We start from the raw sequence: 19,365 nt of genomic DNA on the forward strand, positions 1-19,365 counted from the left end.
TGTCTGTGTGAATTAACTCTGAATATTGAAATATTTATTATGCCTGCCCATTGATATAAATCCAACAGCATAAAATGATTAATAAAAGAATCAGTTGCCTACAAGGGTTGGTTATGACCAATACCGTTATTTCTTTTATGGATCAGCGTTCTCCCCTCTCCCTCATGTTGTGTTAGCATCATTGAAAAAACCTTTCACGTGAGAGGGTAATACGTATTTCCAGGGAGCAGGAGTAGACCTCTGCCTGGTAATCTGCAGTATTCCTGTTTGATTTAGCGGGCAGGCTGCAGCTGTTGTGGTCTCGTCGCGGCCATGGTATGCGGATAGACTGTAACGTATGTTGTGTCGTGTCAGGTGCTTGTGGAGGGGAGCGCTGGTGCAGTTTGGTCTGAAGGCAGTCCTCCCTGTTTGATGCAGTCCGGCGTGACTGGCAGACACCGCACGCTCAAACAAGCAACCGCTCCCATATACACATGTAACACATACACATTTGTAAACACGCATACGCATAAACACCGTGCTGGAACATCCGCTCTCGTACGCTCTCAACACATACTCACATGTACACGATGTACCAAGGACACATGCATGCACACACACACACACACACACACACACACACACACACACACATAACCACTCTCACACACATTCGACATGATGTCAAGTGTGTAGGACAACACACACTTACATGCATGCACACACAGCACGTGCAAACTCATAAACGTCCCCACTCACACGCGTGTGCACAAACGGACATGGGCACACGCACACACACACAGCTGGTGCTTCAGCAGTCCCTCTGTAGTTCAGCTGTCTTACCATTCAGGCCGAACCGGTAGATGGAGGGAGAGAAGATTGTATGCCTCTGCGATTCAGATCCTATTAAAGGAGCACTCTCACACAGGAACCCAGTGCTATTGAACTCCTCAGTGAGGACTTTTTAAAGGGATCTTATTAAAGCCCAGGAAAGACTAGGGTATTGGCATGGTAAAAGAGTGGCAATAGGCTGTACCCCCATTCCTACCAGAGGGGTATGTGAAAGGGGTAGCTGTTTAACCTCCATCACACACAACTCTTTCTAGTGTACTGAAGGGAGTTGCACATAAAATATCAGCTAAAGTGTTAACCACATACGCGAACTTCATTCAGCCATGTGTGAATTTATCTCATCTCAGTCCCTACCACACATTTACAGTCCAACAATTCAAATGATATTTCAGTTCTGAATTTGAAAACAAAAAGCAACCAGTAATAAGGTGCCACTTGATCACACATATGCTGAAGGCAAGCATGTGACACAGGAAACGCGAAAAGCGCACCTCCTGGTGAAGCAGTGTTTGCAAACAGAATTACGTTTTGCGTTCGCTCCTCCAATTATTCGAGCCAGTCACGGGGGCATGAAGGAGTGAAGACACCCCCCCTACCCAGCACAACCACCAGCGCCACCCCCTTCCTGAGTCACAGAGGATGGAGAAATCCAACGTGAGAGTATCGAGATGACCTTGTTAATTAAAAACTCAACACCCGTTATAGTAAGCCATCTCGTGAGAACGGTTAATACATCAGACAGACTGACTCAGCCGACGGCACACTGCCAAGGTAGACGGCGATCGTCAGAGGAATCGTTGGCCACGCATCTCGGGCCCCCCCCGAACAGTGACTTGGCGAATGAATAAGTAATGCCACACCAGGAAGTGGTCTTTCGCCTGAGCTGACTGTGTGCCGCGCGGGAATGGACGGCGACTCGCGGCTGTGATGTGTGGCTCTGTCAGAGGGTGATAAGAGGATTAACAGGCTGGTTGCACAGTTGAAGGAGTTATTCTCCTCTTCCCAGCATCCCCCGGGGGCCCCTCTCAAGCGACCTGTTATTTAATTAAGACGAAGATAACGGCAAATTGATATTGGGATTATTTGGATCGCCGCCGCTGAAAGGGGCCCATGTGCCTTCGTATTGTTCGGGCCTACAGAAGTAGGGGTATTTCCACCATTAATGGACGTCTTTAATCAGTGTCTTACAGAAGAAGCTGTCTATCTGGCTCACTGAACGTTGCCTCCTTGATGTAGAACATACGGCAGCCCTCACTAATAAAACAGAAATTACTCACAATAGACTTAGCTATCACTTCATTTTGAATGAAGAACAAGAGTCATTTTGAATATACCGCTATATTGCAGCGCTCTCTAGATTTTGTGAGTCTGGCCTTGCTTTAATAGGCTACCGCTGCTTGTATCAGAGGAAAGTAATAGCTCAAAAACAGGTAAATGTCAACAGAGAGAGAGAGCCCCTTATTTAGAGCTGCCTGTGTGATCCCAGCTGCTCCTTAACTGAGGATATTTGAGTAAACACTATCAGATATGCTCATCTCTGTGACTCACTCATCACTCCTGATATAGGGGGTGATGTCACCGCCTCACAGCCTCTGCCATTGTCTTGTCACTGCATCCATTTACAGTGCGCATGCACACAAGTCCCCATTTGATTTCCAAATACAGGATTCTGCGGTGATATTTAGCACGCCTCTAATGCTGATTGGCATTTTGAGTTTAATATGATTAAAAAATGGTCTTGTCTGTTTTTTATTTGCGTGTAATGCATCGGACATAATTAGCAGCAGCCACCTCAGGGATAGTGTGTTTCTAAACTGTTTCACTGTACTATTCAGAGCTGCAACCTAGCGTTCTGCACGCATCAGCGCTATTTCAAAAAGTGCATCATTGCATCCCTTTGGAAGCGACCGCTGGCAGTTAAATGCACGTTGCGGTCGACACGGGTGGCATTTTCATGCGGGAGGCAGGGGAAGCGTCTCTCCTAATGCCAAACCCGTAATTCTCCGCTACTTTTGTTCTGATCCCGCGAAACGAGGCCTCCCAAATTCCCCTTTGTGTGTTTTATTCGCTCTATAAAAAGCGTCCGTGACAAACAGCGCGCTGGTCCCCCGCTGCGCGGGAGCGGTTGCGTAACCCGGCGGGTTTTCCCTAGATGTGGAGATTTAGGATAGCGGCTGGGACCTGGGCATCATGCTTCCTCCCAACACCCCCCCCCCCCAGGGGCCAGGGCTCACAGCCTGCTCTCCCTTCATGGACCGGGGTGAAGCTGTGTCCGGAGGCTCTGAAGCAGACCACCCTAGTACCGCCCTGTCCAAGCGTCTGCCGGCCTATGCAGGCGTAGAATGTTAATCCCATGCACCCTCCTCCCTGCCGCGTGTCCCTTTAGCAGAATATCCTGGCCACTTAAAGGACACGCCCCGCGCACGCGTCTGCCAGGTTCTGAATTCTCACCTGCTGCTTTCAAGCAGAGCCACAAATGGCAAACTCTGTGCCGCCAAGAGTGGTTCTATCTAAAATAGCTCCGTAAGCGCCTTTCACTCCCAGATAAGTGTTCTGTTATTTTAATGTGTGGATGACCTGCGGGCAGTAAGGCCACGCAGGTGTTATCTGCTTGCAGGTGTTATCTCCTTTGGCTGCAGTTTGTTGCAGTATCACACTGACATGCAGGTGGGCTGCCACTCTGTTGATGTCGTCTGTCCTTATTCTTTCTGTGTACCACCTACAGCTTCATTCTGAGAGAAATGAAAGCAGAGGAAAGTGTTGAGTTGGATGTATAAAGGATTTATATACCAGCCTTGCCCTTGTGCTGAAGTGCAGGCCGATATGATGTGTCCTTGGTTCATCCAGCTAAGTGCTTTTCCTGTGTTTAATCTTCAAGTTTTAAAATGGCTTTTGAGCTCATATAAGTTTGAACTCATGATAATATTACAGAGAGCAATTGTCTGTTGCAAGTCCTTTGCTGATTGTCATGTTGTTGAATAAGACGTGTAGCTCTCTTTTTACTCTCTCTCTCTGGATTCAGGGAGTGTCATCTTAAAGGAAGTGGCAGCATTTTCATTGGCATGTGCTGTGTTTCTGTTTCAGCCATCATGTATGTGATGGGGGCTCTGGGTCCAGCTGCGGGCTATCTGCTGGGAGGAGTCCTGATCGGGTTCTACGTCGATCCCAAAACCATCGTCAACATCGATCAAAGTGACCCGCGCTTTGTTGGCAACTGGTAGGAGCAGGGAGGATGTGGGCAGTGTGGTTTCATTGTAGCCGTGTGAAACACATCGCTGTGGTGTGTATGTGTGGTGGCAGGGGTGAATGCAAGGGGGCGGTATGAGATGCTGATGTGAGCCTGTGTTGCATTTCTCTAAGGGGTGTGTGCATGATCCCCGAGTAATCCTTTAGCATGCTGTGGAAAGTGTAAATGTATGTGTCAGGTGTGAGGATACTACAAGCTGTGTGTGTGTGTGTGTGTGTGTCTGTGTGTCTGTGTGCGTGTGCATGTGTGCGCGTGTGCATGTGTGTGTGTGTGTGTGTGTATGTGTGTGTGTGTGTATGTGCTTGTGTGTGCATGTGAATATGTATGTGTGTGTTTGTGTATGTGACTGTGCATGAGCATGTATGTTTCTGTGCCTCCAGTGTGCCTATGTGTGTGTGCGTATGTGCATACACGTGTGTGTGTTTCTGTGCGTGTATGTGTATATGTGTCTGTGCATGTGTGTTTATGACTGTGAATGAGTGCTCCTGTGCCTCCAGTGCACATGTGTGTTTCCCTGCATGTGTGTGTGTGCGCATCTACGCACGTGTACCTCCAGCGCTCAGACATTAATGAAGCTCGCCCCCCTCTCAGGTGGAGCGGGTTCCTCCTCTGTGCCATCGCCATGCTGCTCGTCATCTTCCCCATGTTCACCTTCCCCAAGAAGCTCCCTCCCCGACACAAGAAGAAGAGGAAGAAGAAAAAGATGAGCTCAGACGACGTATCGAGCGACGACGACGTCATGAAGGAGAAGTCCGGAGGCAAAGGCCAGACGGTCACCTCCTCCATGGGCTTTGGAAAGGACATCAAAGGTACCGTTTCCCAGCAGGCACCTCTTCTGGAACAGGAGGCATTGGATCCCCCCCACGAGTCCGCTCTTCTTGTAGTCCACTACACATACTATTTCAGAAAAGAAAGTGAAAGAATACACACAAATCAAACTCCACATCCAACAGTGATGTTGTTGCACCGGTTTGATTTAATGAGTTGCATATTCGCGTACGTTTATTCAGTAGCTGTGGCTGTAATGAAAAACTGCAGCATCGATTGATGTTGTCATAAACATGCAGCAAGTGCACTCCCTCCATTGAGTGACACTTGAGGTATTTTAATGCAAGAGGAAAAACAGTTCTGCACTTAATGAAAATATAACCGCAGTGAAGAATGGACCTAAAAAAATGTGCTTTTCCAGCAGTAGGAAGTGCTTTTATGCTGCTCGGTGACAGTGGGCAATCACCAGCCGAACCCCACCGCTCCGAGAGAGCGATATGCTTCCCAGGGAATGCTGAGAACCCCCCTGGCTTTAAGGGGGGGAGGGTTGGGGGGGGGGGGGGGTTGGGGCAGAACATTGCAGGGCATTCCCTGCTGCCAGCCAGCCATGCTCATCGAAGGAGAGAAGTGCAGATTAATGTCAGATGTGCTCTTTCCCTCCTGTGAAAGAGCTTGCCTGGCTCCGCTCTAAATGAGCTCCCCAGGGGGGACTCAAACTAATAAAACGTTCGCGTCAAAGACTTTGGCGACGGTGCGAAACAACTGCTTTCCTGCTGCCTCGGCCATCAAAGTTCTGCTGAGGCGGGATTGTGGCAGAACAATAGGACAGTGGCGTGATGTAATGTAGCAGCTGATGACGGGGTCGTACTTCTGTTAACTACGATGCTGATTTCAGATATCCTCTTTCCGAGGTTACCACTTGAAGTGAAACTTTCTTTTCATTTTTAAATGCAGATTTAAAACCTTTTAACAAGCCTTTATTAATTCAGTATAAACCCTTTCCCTCCAGATATTAAATGCCACATTAATGTTTGCTGAGTCAAAAGCAGGAGCCCAGAATAATGTATGCAAATGAATGTGCACTTAATTAAAACCTATAATAATTACCCTCCATTATGTGAATCTAAACTGAGTGTGTTGCATGGAAATAAACCTCTGGCCACAGTGAGAGAACTTTGAATGTTCCCCCCGGAAACAAAGGGAAGATTGCTGATGGGCTCAGATGGACGCAAAATAAACAAGTGTAAAGTGTTCACCTGCTCTGCCTCACTAGCAGCTGAATGCTGTGATCAGGTGTGACCTGCATAAACAAGTTCACAGTAATTTTTAGATGCTGCTTTGGGGTCCCTGTTTATTAAATCAAAAGGGAAACAAAGAATGACAGCTTGTACATCTTAGGCTCCCAATGTACAGCTCAGTCCCCAGGCCAAGATTTCCATTTGAAGACATTGAATAATTACTACTTTATTCATTACGATCCTATTTTCAGTGGGCACCCTCACAACTAGCAGGTGCCCCACGTAAGGTTTTCACACTTAAAAAGATTAGGGGAAACAGCTTTGAGGATCCCGGGGTTTAAAAGCCTCTGATACTATATGTAACACGCAGATTCAATGTAAGTTTCCTGGAACCTAACTCTCTGCTTTCGGCGACAGCCTCTGGTTACCTAAGTGAGATTAGAACATTACAACTCCAGAATGTCCAGAATTAGTTTACAGGGTTATTAACCCGGATCCAGCCTACCTAATTAGTACAGAAAAGTATCTAATCCCGTCCTTTGTCCTCAAATTCAGAAAGCCTCCCCCCCCCTGCCCTGTGGGTCCCCAGGATAAAGCTGTCAGAGTTCCAGATTCTGGAGCAAATTAAAGTCTGATTACAGGGGATTATGAGCAAACAATGTCGCCCTGCAACCTGCTGGCGCCTATGTGTGCTAACCAGTGTTCGACGCGGCTGAACCTTTGACGTTCGCATGTTAGCTTGACACATTTGTGCTGCGGGGCATTTATTGGCACAGTAACGATCTTAATTCACCCAGTTGTTGTGACACAGTTCTCCTTTTTGAGGGTTAATAAGCGATTACTAGGAAGATTTGTAGGGCCCTCGCCTCACGAAATGTATCGCTGGGTTTCATCGATATGAACAGGTTCAATGCATTTCTGCTCCTTATAAAATCGGATCCATGTAGTAAGTATTGTAATTGAAGCTCCATAGTGTAAAGGCTATCCTCTCTTTGTCCCTTGTAGGAACAGTTAGGGGAAGATGTGAATGATGTTAAGTGAATATGCCTTATTGCTGTTTAGAAGACATAATATGACCTCTGACTCTCCCTGTTTTTCATTTGCAGAGTCAAACCTTTTTTTTATTACTTTTTAATGCGTTTAATCCTTTCCCTCCAGGTATGGCGTGCCGCATTACACTTAGCCAATAGTATATGCAAATATATACAAATGGAGCAGCTCTTAATTAAAACTGATGAGAAGCATTATTCATTACATAATTTTAAAGTTAGTGGTCTAAATGGAGAGAAACCTTGGGCCACCACAAGTGAATATTGAGTGTTCCCCTAAATAAAAAAGAGGAACATAGACTCAGATAAGCAAAGATAAACTATTAACCATTAACTTCCTGGTCTTGCTGCACACGGTTCTGACTGTGCTGAGGGGGAGAATTTCATTTGCACCGTGTACGTAGACAGATGACTGTGTTGACTCCTCATATCTTACACAGTGACAGCTCGGGGTGGCGGTTCCTGTTGCTGGGCTTCCAATTTATCCAACATAGAAAGCTGGAACTCTGGGAGCCATAAATTATAGCAAATATTTATTTTGAAATAAGGTGATAACAAGATAGCATTTTATTAGAAGGGAAGAAAGAAATTGGCTACACCCAAGGAGCCCACAGGAAGCATTTGACACCCCTACAGATAATTTTTTTTATTGTTTTATCTACATGAAGAAATATAACCACAAAGATAAAGGCTCGATGCAATTACATAAACATGTAAAAAGAAATCCATTCTCCTGTGTCAGTTCTTTGGTGGTAAGCTATTTGTAAGCCCCTTTGCTGTTGATGGCATACGAGATTATTATTCAGGGCGATTTTACAAACACTTACAGTTGCGCGCCTCACCCATGCGGTAATGCTATTATACTGCAGGGTTTCTCGCAGTAGGTGTTGTAGTAAAGTACCTTGCTCATGGGTTCAAAAACTCTATCCCTTCTGGGGCTTAAAGGCTTGATCCTCAGGTTCCAGAGTCCAGGGTCCATTTGTTCCAGCGCCATGTCACCTTGGGTGTTGTTCTTTATGCAATAACGTCTCCTGGCATCTTTTCTCTGTTGTTCGTGTGATGATGTCATAACCTCAGACCCTAATGAACTGCTGTGAATAAAGAAGTCGGTAACCTCTTCCACCTGAGGTCAGTGTGGACAATGGGCCTGTGTTTCTCAGCCACTGTTGATGCCCTTTTCCTTTACATCCACTATTTTAATACAAATGTGTGTGTTATGTTTCTGTCACATTATGATCAAAATGATTGCAATTCTGGACACATTTGTGCATTGTTATCTGTGGTCTGTAATGTGTGAGAAGAATTTGATATTTTCCTGTTTTGGGGTTGGGGGGGGGGGGGGGTATGTCTGTTTTTGGCTTTTTATCTTCAGACACCTCAGCAGCAGGGGGTGCTTGTGATGCCCTTTTTTGGCGCATGTACGTTTCTGGTTTTGCTAGGTGCCGAGTGCTACACATGTGCGCTATTTATGTCAGATGAATGACACCAGATTGACATGCAGGATAAGCCAGAAACCCCTCCGCTCTGACCCGGCGCACGGCGGCCATCCCCTCGCCACGCTGTGGGCAGGTTCGCCCTTGCTGTGATGGACAGAACGTGACAGCTCTGCCCCCCCCCCCTTTCCTCTGTCGCTCCGCAGACCTCCCGAAGGCCGCTGTCAGGATCCTGAGCAATATGACATTCCTGTTCGTGAGCCTGTCCTACACGGCCGAGAGCGCCATCGTCACCGCCTTCATAACCTTCATTCCCAAGTTCATCGAGTCTCAGTTTGGCATTCCGGCGTCCAATGCCAGCATCTACACCGGTAAGGACCCGGGTCACTCCGGCCTCACGCACGTGCATCTGCAAAACATGCAAGCAGACACACGCACACATATACAGCACACATGTCCTGCCTAAACATCACCACACTGCAGACACACCTGCACATACAGCACCAGTCAAAGATGTGGTCACACCTTATTAAGATAATGGGAAACATGCATTCAAACACATTTGGACATTTAGAAGGGATGACGCTTAAATGCTTATGCTATGTATGAATTTCTTTCCAAAAAATTAATTTTACATTTTTTTTGCCTGCTTTGAAGAATATAAAATATGAGAGAGTTTTGACTACTTTTTAACTCTATTTTGCTCACTGCATAATTCCGTTTGTGCTATTTCATAGTTTTGACTTTACTGTTATTCTAAAATGTGGAAAATAGTAAAAATAAAGAATAAAAGTTGTGTCTAAACTTTTGACTGGTACTGTATACAGCACCAGACACACCTACTCATTTTAGAATAATAGTAAAAACATTAGTTTGTCTAACAAACAAATTTCAAACATTTAAGCATAAGTCTTTAGATCAAAATGTGTTTGATTGCATGTTTTCCACTAAATTAATCAGGGGTGTCCAAACTTTTGACTGCTACTGTAGTTAGTACACACATATAACTTAAATGTCACCTCACCAGAAACACATCACATAAACATGACCCCACCATCCTACATACACACAAACACTTGTGTACGCTCTCACTCGAGCGTCACATTAACACATCTCCCATGCATGCACACAGCACAGCCATCCCCAGGGGAAGAGACGCCGTTACATTCACAGTGAGCTTTTGCCATTCTTTAGTGCACTGTAATTGAGTGCGATTATGAAAACGATGGTTCCAGAACTGTGGCCAAACCCAGTGTGGTCAGAGGACGGTTGAGGGAAAGGCTTCAGACAGGCTCCGTCTCCCTGGCTCTGTCCCTGTCTGGCGAGTGTGTGGGCAGACTGCCTCCAGACTCCCGCTGGATCACACAGCTGGCCTCACGTTTCAGAGCAGGACAGCGCAGACACACGCAGTCACACACAGTCACACACATCCCCGCGGAAACATCACAACAGCCCCACAGTGACACCTGCTACACAAGGGTCACTCTGAGGTCCTGGGGGTCAGCCTCACCTGACACATGTGATTTTCTTAGCTATCTATACCATATTTTTGTGTAACTTGTGAGGTGGCCATCTGTTACTTGCTCATTGGTTTTCTGTACATCTACTTCAGTACAGGAGTCATAAACATTTGCTTACACTCTTCAGCACATCCACTATTTTAATACAAATGTGTGTGTTAATTATGTTTCTGTCACAGTATAAACAATACGATTGCAATGCTGGACACATTTCTGCATTGTTGTAGAAAATATACTGTTTTGGGGTTGGGGGGGTATGTCTCTTTTTGGCTTTTTATCTTCAGACACCTCAGCAGCAGGGTGTACTTGTAAGAATGACAGCAATGTTTTCTCCTCTAAGTTAGGGATGACTCATGCATACTCCTCTGTTAATATTTACGTTATCATTGGCATCCAGCTGTACCGGAGAAACTAAAGGCAAAAAAAATGTTATTGAGAATTGTTGGCCTCAACTCATTCACTAATTGATCAATAAATACCTGTCTATCCCACAGTATTGCTGTTTGTCTGTGTGTCTATCCTACAAGATGGTGGGGAATAAAAACGCTCGCAGTGCTTTACTGGTTGAAAGGCGCCGTGAAGAAATTAATATTCTTTCTTATTGTGCTCAAAAATATCGTCTGTGTGAATTCCTGGCCGCTTGGCAATGAGGAGATCTTAGTGCGTAATGACTCTGCCACTTCAGAGTGTTGCCAGGATACAGCAAGAATGGCGAAGTAATAGTATGGTTACTATGACTCCTTGACAGTGTGATACTCTATATATACACAAAGCACTAGGTGAGGACAGCCCTCTTTGTTGCCGTCCAGGAAAAGACGTTTGAATTAGAATGCTAAACATTCTTCAACACTGTGACCAGTGAACATTCTACATTTTCCTCCTTTCTGACAAGAGGGACCATGACTGACCCAGCCAATCACAGGACAGCTGCATGGCTGCACTCGGCGTCAAGACAGAAATACAGCAACAATGAATAATACAAAAGTTCTTAAAATAAATGGGCACCTGGGAAATGGAAGAATGCAGCATGTAAATTATCACAGACTGTGCAGAAGTGGCCTTATCTTATACATGGAGAGCTCTGAAGAATGGCCTCATGAGGACCTGTCATGTTTTTTTTAACCCATGAAGTTATTATTGTTTTAATAGTTTTTTTTTTAATGGCACATAGATGGTTCTCTTCTTCTGAAAAGAAGGAGAAAAATGTTCAGGTTCATTCTGCCTGAAGCTCGGTGTGTCATTCACCGAGAATGTGCCTTGTTCCCGAGGGAACACTTTCAGCTCCAGCGTATAGGCTCCCACCGTCACCTGTCTTTATTTGAAAGTCTTCTCCTGTCACCGTGCCCTTTTGTGATGTGACGGTTTTGTGATAGTCGGTAATAGTCTTGACTATTTGCATTGAGCAGACTTAAAGTGGCACCAGAATGACGTACTAGCACTGCTTGCCCTGCTGTGTTTCTGGTGACATCTTGACAGCACGGTCTCCCCTTTTAAATAACGACTCGTATTATAGCCAACCACAGCATGCTCACCTGCAGAGCTCCAGTTTCATTCTAATCCATTCTAAGAACTCTAAGGAGCGGCAGCGTGGCACAGTGGTAAGGAGCAGGGCTTGTAGCCGCAGGGTTGCCGGTTCAATTCCCCAATGCTGTTGGCACTGCTGCTGTAGCCTTGGGTGAGGTACTTAACCCACAATTGCCTCAGTAAATATCCAGCTGTATAAATGGATAACATGTAAAAGTGCTAACTGTGTAAGTTGCTGTGGATAAGAGCGTCTGTGAAATGCCAGTAATCTAATGTAAGAGCCATAATGAAGGCCTCTTTAGAAGCAATGTCTGTGCTAGTGAGTGCAGCACTACAGAAATAGACTGTAGTAGCATACACAGACAGTACAAAAGTAGTACTGTATGGACATCTTCCTGCAGCTCTGTTGGAGTCTGGCCAACACGCAGAACAATGGCTCCGGTTTAGTACTGCCGTGCTGTGAGTTTCCAGAGCATCACTCTGGTAAATTAAAACTAAATCTATATTTATCAGGACATGAAAGCAGGCCTTTGTTCTTTCATCTCTGAAATATTTACACGCACTTGCACGAAGATGTAATTTGAATCAAACATAATAACAACAAAGAATATGCTTCCCAGCGCTAACAGCCTTGAGCTGTACATCAGCATGCATGTGTGTGGTTGTTTGATTGCAGTGTGAAGGAGTGTTTTGGTGAGAACATGACTGATTAATGCAGTCCTGTGTCCAGCAGGAAGAGCTCCCAATAATACAGTCCTTTGCCATGGAAACACATACACTTCAGAGATAATCACAAGCTGTAAATATCTGATGTCTGTGTCTCTCAGATGGAGAGAGGCGGGAGGCCATCATGAGCAGGGTGCAGATTGTGTAAGGGTACCAGTGTGAGCGACAGACAGTGTGTGCAAGGATGGCAGTGTGTGAGACACACAGACAGACTGTTTGTAAGGATGCTGGTGTGTGGGTCGCATGGACAGAGTGCAGGTAAAGATGCTGCTGTGTCAGGCAGAGAGATGGACAGAATGTGTATAAGCATGCTGGTGTGTGAGGGAGAAGGACAGACTGTGTGTAAGGATAGTGGTGTGTCAGGCAGAGGCAGACAGAGTGCATATAAGCATGCTGGTGTGTGAGGGAGAAGGACAGATTGTGTGTAAGGATAGTGGTGTGTCAGGCAGACAATGTGCTCTGTGGATACTGGTATGTGGGACAGAGATGGACAGTGAGCTTTTCTCTGCTCAGTTTGATTTCCCTGCTCTCATATGACACCCTATCGAGCGCACCCCCCCAGGTTATTTTCCTGCTGTGTGCAGGGGTGGGGGGGTGGGGTCTGGAGGGCAGGCATGTGCGCGACTATCCCGCGTTCAGCCGTGGATTTAGACGCCGACCCGATACAGCCAGGAGTCAGCTTTGACTTTCAGATCCTGTCAATTAGCAGCACTCTCTCCCGCGAGCACGTGTGCTGGCCTGACCAAGGCTGCTGCTCCGCTCTGCTGCTGACACACACCACTGTCACTGCCAGGCTTAGCCTGCTATTAAGCTTATCCTTGGTGTGTGTGTGTGTGTGTGTGGGGGTGTGTGTGGGTGTGTGTGTCTCAGAGTGTGCTTGTGCATGTGTCTGTGTGTCTGTGTGTGTGTGTAACAAGATGAGCGTAATTTAATACGATTCTTGCCCCTCTGTTAATTTGCATTTCATCACTCCCATAGCGGCCCTGTTGTGAGTCCCTCTTCCACTCCGAAGCGGCTTCCGTTAGGGAGGCAGTGGTTGTATGCATCAGCTGTCCCTGACAGCTGCTTGTCCAGTGAGGTCAGCTCAATCTCTGATGGCGGCGTCCTTTCTCCTCCTGACCCAGGGGTCATCATTGTGCCCAGTGCCGGGGTGGGCATCGTCCTCGGGGGCTACATTATTAAGAAGCTGAAGCTGGGGGCCCGAGAGTCTGCTAAGCTGGCCATGATCTGCAGTGGCGTGTCCCTGCTCTGCTTCTCCACCCTCTTCATCGTCGGCTGCGAGAGCATCAACTTGGGCGGCATCAACATCCCCTACACCACTGGGTAAGAGCCCTCCTCCTGGCCCTCCCCCTCTGAAACACTGTACTCCAACACCCCCCCTGCAGCACTGGATAACAGCCTGCATGCCTCTCTGTCTATGTCTGTTTTGTGCATCACTGCTTTTACATTTTGTCTGAACTGTTTGAAAAGCCATAGCATAGTATTTTAGCATTAAAACAGTATAGTATTAGTAGAGTCGTTAGCTGGTGTTATAGTGTGGTCTAGTATTATAATGCTGAATTATATTACTATAATGTATTCGCCAAATGTATGTGCTACTGAAAATGGTAATAAAGTGAAAATAGTTTGGTCCTACTATGTGTGAACCCCATGCAGTCTAATAATAGCTGAAACAACATAACATTAAGATATATATATACTAATCTGATGATTTGTTCATGGCCCTGAAGACTGCAGTTGAGGAGGGTTGTCTTCATTTTGCCCTCCCTATAGCCCCAGATGATTAACGAGCGCAGGGGGGTTGTTTGCTTTGTTAAATTGTGACCTTCTGCCTTAAGCCCAGAGCTCCAAAGTATTCCATAATGTATCCCAGCGCTGAGCTGATTTAAACAGTGGAACACAGGCTCTCATACTCCCTTACCATATCGACCAATAGAAAGCGCTTCTTTGAGTTCCCATAGAGATTAGAAGAGCAGCGGTTAAGACTTCCTCCCCTGTCCTTATTCACGTGACACTGGCTGACCTTCTGGACAAAAGACCCTTGAGAAGCATGGTGTGTTTGATGCTGAAATGGCCGCCGGTCCAAAGGGCCATTGTGGTGGTAGGTGAAAAGACCTCTGGGACTCGCATGTGGAATGTCAATAGCGGCCCATTGCCGAGAAACATCAATCTGCTGTTACCTGAGTGAGACGTTTACGGTCCCTGGTGACTAATTCTGCAGCCGCGCGGAGGTGACGTCACTAAGGCCGCTCTCACAGAGCAGGTCTGTGCTGAGCTGCCGGTGAGCGGAGCCACAGTCACAGAGAGGGTATTCATCCTTTTCAGCCTTCAGGTTATGGTCGGGCAGTCTTTTCCCGTTGAACGTGGTGCGCTGCACCTTGCTGAATCTGGGAGTGACAGCCAGCGTCTCGGCCTGACGTTTCTACCCTTGCGGAATCTTACCTGTTTCAATCGCTTAAAAACAGCGTTTAGGATGCTTCTGTCGCTGGCCCACAGGCAGTGTCAGGGGGGGAGGTCATTTCACTTCAGAGCCACCGAAAAAGAAAACAACTACTCACTTTTGTGTTATCAGGCTCTAGCAGGAACACGCAAGAGGGGAAATATTTCACGCTTGGAAAACAGAACAAAGAGCTTCATAGGTGTAATATTGTCCTAGCTGGTTATCAGTTGAGCCACACCACACATCGTGCCATATGCACATAATGAGAGAAATGTGTGACCCACATTTACCTCTGTTCAGAATCTATCTATTTTGAATAGTTTATTCAAAAGGATCATTGACTGTATAAAATTCTTGATTTTTACTCAGCAGAGAGCTGTATCAATCGATCTTTTGATTGATCTCAGGTAGTTTGCAATGGCTTGATCCACCCAGAGGAAATTTGGTACCATTCATGAACAATTTATGTTGCTGTCTTACTGTTGCGCAAGGCTAGCTTGAGGGGCTTGTGTTGTTAACTGAAAAGAGAGGTGCAGAGATACTGTTTTCCCCATAAGGGAGGATTTCTATCCATCACTGACCTGATAATGTCACGCAGCGTGGACAGTGCGGTTGCACTGTGGGGAGAGAGATATGTGCACGCTGTGGAAATAAGATGCGCTCCCACAATGCTTTTCCATCGGGTTTGGCAGGACCCATTTCCTTTCAGACCTCATTATGTATGTGTCACGGTGATGTACTGTTCATAAACGGTGGGTTATGTTTTCTTTTAAGTCTTCCAAAGGTGGAGGTGTTTTATGACAGAGTTTTTTTTCAAGCTGGCCTTCTACAAATACCCAGCAGCTTAGCTTGCAGAAAAAAAATTCCAATCTGTGAAATGCCCTCCGCTTTACCGAACACGTTAAACTGCTGCTTTCATTCCTATTCTTTCAAAGAACACTGTTGGTTATCCAACATAAACCGAGGATGCGGTTGATTGGGCTGTGTTTGCAGGGAGAAAGCCCCGGTGGGGCTGGCCTCTGGTTCCCACAGCATTGGAGGTGGTGTTTATTCAGTGTCTCCCTCCCCCGCTCCCCCCCTCTCTCTCCCTCTCCATCCCCCCCCCTGCAGCCCGACCCTCACCATGACGCACAGGAACCTGACGGGCAGCTGTAACGTGAACTGCGGCTGTAAGATCCACGAGTACGCCCCGGTCTGCGGCTCCGACGGCATTACGTACTTCAACCCCTGCCTGGCAGGGTGCAGCAGCGTAGGCAACGACAGCACGGGAGTGAGTACTGTTGCACCCCCCCCCCCGGCCGGGCCCCCAGCCTCGCCTGCACACCCTCAAACCGTACCCCACATGGAGCTTTCTGAGGGCTGCAGGAGGGGAGATGAGAGCACACATCACATTAATATGGCTGGGCTCTGGTATAACGTGGGCCAGCTGAACGTTTGCCTGCTGTATGTCTTTGACCATTACTTTATCACTTTATCATTACTCTACTTTGTATATCACTATGAACTTGATCTTTTTAAGTTCTCTGGAACAATTTAATAATCACAAAGAGCCCCAGGAAGGTGTTTATTCAGAGGAATGACATTTGTAGGTAGATGGCCTGTAAAATGTAGACTATATGGCCAAAAGTATGTGGACACCTGACCTACTGTATATGAGCTTATTGGACATCCCATTCCAAAACCATGGATGTGGACCCAAAAAATGGAGTTGGACCCCCTACCCCCTCCCCCTTTGCAGCTTTAACAGCCTCCACTCTTCTGGGAAGGCTGTGGGAATTTGTGCCCATTCAGCCTAAAGAGAATTTGTGAGGCCAGGCACTGATGTTGGACGAGAAGGCCTGGCTCACAATCAGCATTCTAATTCATCCCAAAGGTGTTCAATGGGGTTTCATCACTCCAGAGAACATGTTTCCACTGCTCCAGAGTCATGTCATGTTTAACATCACTTAGCTCTCCAGTACGACCCATTCTACTTCCAAGGTTTGTCTATGGAGATTGCATGGCTATGTGCTTGATTTTATGTACTTGTTAACAATCGGTGTGGCTGAAACACCTGAACTCAACAATTAGGAGGGATGTCCACATACTTTTGGACTATTGTTTGATCTGTTCCCTTTATCGTGGTACAGACTGAATAGGGTGTATCGTGAGCTCTTGCTGTGCGACTCTTTCAATCCCTGGACTTTGTATCTGAATAATAATACAATAGAACAGCAAGAGGAACAATAATTATATACAGCAATCCTGTTTCAGGAAGATCAAGTTGGAAATAAAGATAAAGAACCATAGAGAAATGATTACTTTTAGCAAACAAAAATTTGGCAAGAAAATAGCTGTCATTGTTAACTCTTGCACTAGAATGAAAATGCTTAACTAAACAAGCAGTAGCTCTGGCGCCATAGAGTCAAAACATATACCATGATTTCAGGACAAGCGTGTACATTGCATATAGTTTATATGGTAATGCCATTATATTAGACTTAAGAGTGAAACTGTTGTGTTCTGTTGTCCTGAGAGGCCCACAACACATCATGGTTTAATAAATTCTGCATTTAAAAAATGTTACTGTATCAGAATTGGCTAATTGATGGTACTTCTTAGAACTGTCTTCTGCCTCATATGAAATCATTACCTAAATAAATGAAAAATAACCTAATGGAATGAACAGATCAAAGCACCACTGGTGCTTACATTATTATTATTATTAGATAATTATATTTCGTTTCAGACCCAATTCCATTCTGTATATACAAATTACGTTATGTTTGTGTGATAGAGTGCTGGTATATAGCCCTTTAAAGAGGAGTGCTGACTTTTTTTTTTTTTTTTCTTTTTCAGATCCGGAACTACACAGACTGTGCCTGCGTTCAGAGCAGACAGGTCATCACCCCGCCCACGGGAGGCCAGGGCAACCAGCTCCAGCTCGTCATCGTCAAGACCTACCTGAACGAGAACGGCTACGCCGTGTCGGGGAAGTGCGACCGCACCTGCAACACGCTCATCCCCTTCCTCATCTTCCTCTTCATCGTCACGCTCATCACGGCCTGCGCCCAGCCCTCCGCCATTATCGTGACACTCAGGTCCGTGCTCCACACGTTATACACAGATTGTTGTGATGGTTTTGACGCACCGGTTCCCTCTTACACTTCCTCTCTCTGTTTGCCTCTGTAGGTCAGTAGAAGAGCAGGAACGACCTTTTGCACTGGGAATGCAGTTTGTTCTTCTAAGAACGCTTGGTGAGTTGCTTTTCTAATTGAAAGGGCTCCCCCCAGTGTTGTTTTTTTGTACTGCACAACACAACCAAAAGTCTTAAACCCGAGCCAAAAATCTCCAGTTTGAGGAATGAAATGCGATAGGTCAGTAATTGATAGCATTTGTATTTTAATTTAATTGTTGCATATTTTTATGTAATTTTTAAGGAATTATATGACAATACAATATGGTTCTGAAATCAAAAAGTCACTTATGCTGGCGTCCCATGTCGTTGTGGAGATGTTATCCATTGTAACTGTAAAATAGAATTAGCCATGGGCAGAATGCTAGTAATTTTTTAAAAGCAGCATACATTTACATTTACATTTATTCATTTGGCTGACACTTTTATCCAAAGCGACTTATAAGTGAGGCAGAGTACAACACGAGCAAAAAGCCACATACGGAGTCAACAGTAAGTTGTGGTGTAACCCCTGAGCCTCCTCTCCCCAGCCTACATTCCGACGCCCATCTACTTTGGCGCGGTCATCGACACCACCTGCATGCTGTGGCAGCAGGACTGCGGGGTCCACGGCTCCTGCTGGGAGTACGACGTCACCTCCTTCCGCTTCGTCTACTTCGGGCTGGCCGCCAGCCTGAAGTTCGTGGGCTTCGTCTTCATCTTCCTCACCTGGTACTCCATCAAATACAAGGAGGACCGGCTGGAGCGCTGGCGCCAGCGCGCCTCGCCGCTCGGCACCGTCAGCGAGCTCATCTGCCACGCGGGCGGCCAGAAGAGCCACGCCCGGACTCGCTCCTGCCCGGCCTTCAACCCCCGCCTGGAGCCGCCCGAGGCCCCGGCCCTCAACCGGGGCCCCAGCAGCCAGAGCTGCCCCGGGAACACCCTCAAAGCAATAACACCGCCCGCCCGCTCGCTGGATGAGGTCACCGCCCACATCTGAGGACAGGACACGCCTCTGGCCGCCCCGCTCGACATGTGCCTTCCTGTTCTGCGCTCCACTCTCAAGCGGTCAGACACGGGGCCGACTCCCAGACAGGCCGCCCCCCCCCCCCCCCAACACACACCCCCCTCCCCCACACCGATGCACCGCCGGTCCAGGGCTGGATACCTCAGCATAGCAGGCATTTCATTTCTGACGTTCAGTTTCCAGCTCACTCTAATTGTGCTTTTTTGTTTTGTTTTTTTTTTCATTTTTGTATTCAGTCTTTTTTTTTTTTCTTGGAGCGAAACTTGGGACGGCATAACCCTCAGCGAGAAGATATCTCACGCATATCGTCAGATTCCCATATCCCAAACGCAAGTACAGTAGTTCCAAATGCATTTTTGATAAAAATGTATTTAAGATGTAATATGGTGCTATGTGGAGGAAACATAC

The 19,365-nt window shown here is 46.5% G+C and overlaps 1 protein-coding gene across 1 annotated transcript in view; it reads left to right on the top strand.

The window, feature by feature from the left end:
* LOC118773099 (solute carrier organic anion transporter family member 5A1) overlaps window positions 1-19,031 on the top strand; it is a 44,428-nt gene extending 25,397 nt beyond the window's left edge. The window contains exons 2-9 of the mRNA XM_036521857.1: window positions 3,916-4,048; window positions 4,670-4,887; window positions 8,773-8,937; window positions 13,461-13,659; window positions 15,887-16,046; window positions 17,615-17,856; window positions 17,948-18,012; window positions 18,482-19,031. Coding sequence (XP_036377750.1) covers window positions 3,916-4,048; window positions 4,670-4,887; window positions 8,773-8,937; window positions 13,461-13,659; window positions 15,887-16,046; window positions 17,615-17,856; window positions 17,948-18,012; window positions 18,482-18,930 — 1,631 coding nt within the window. The 3' untranslated portion in view covers window positions 18,931-19,031. The remainder of the gene's footprint in view (window positions 1-3,915; window positions 4,049-4,669; window positions 4,888-8,772; window positions 8,938-13,460; window positions 13,660-15,886; window positions 16,047-17,614; window positions 17,857-17,947; window positions 18,013-18,481) is intronic.
* The last annotated feature ends 334 nt before the right edge of the window (window positions 19,032-19,365 follow it).

Source organism: Megalops cyprinoides, chromosome 2 (genome assembly GCF_013368585.1).
Source record: "Megalops cyprinoides isolate fMegCyp1 chromosome 2, fMegCyp1.pri, whole genome shotgun sequence".
Taxonomy (NCBI): domain Eukaryota; kingdom Metazoa; phylum Chordata; class Actinopteri; order Elopiformes; family Megalopidae; genus Megalops; species Megalops cyprinoides.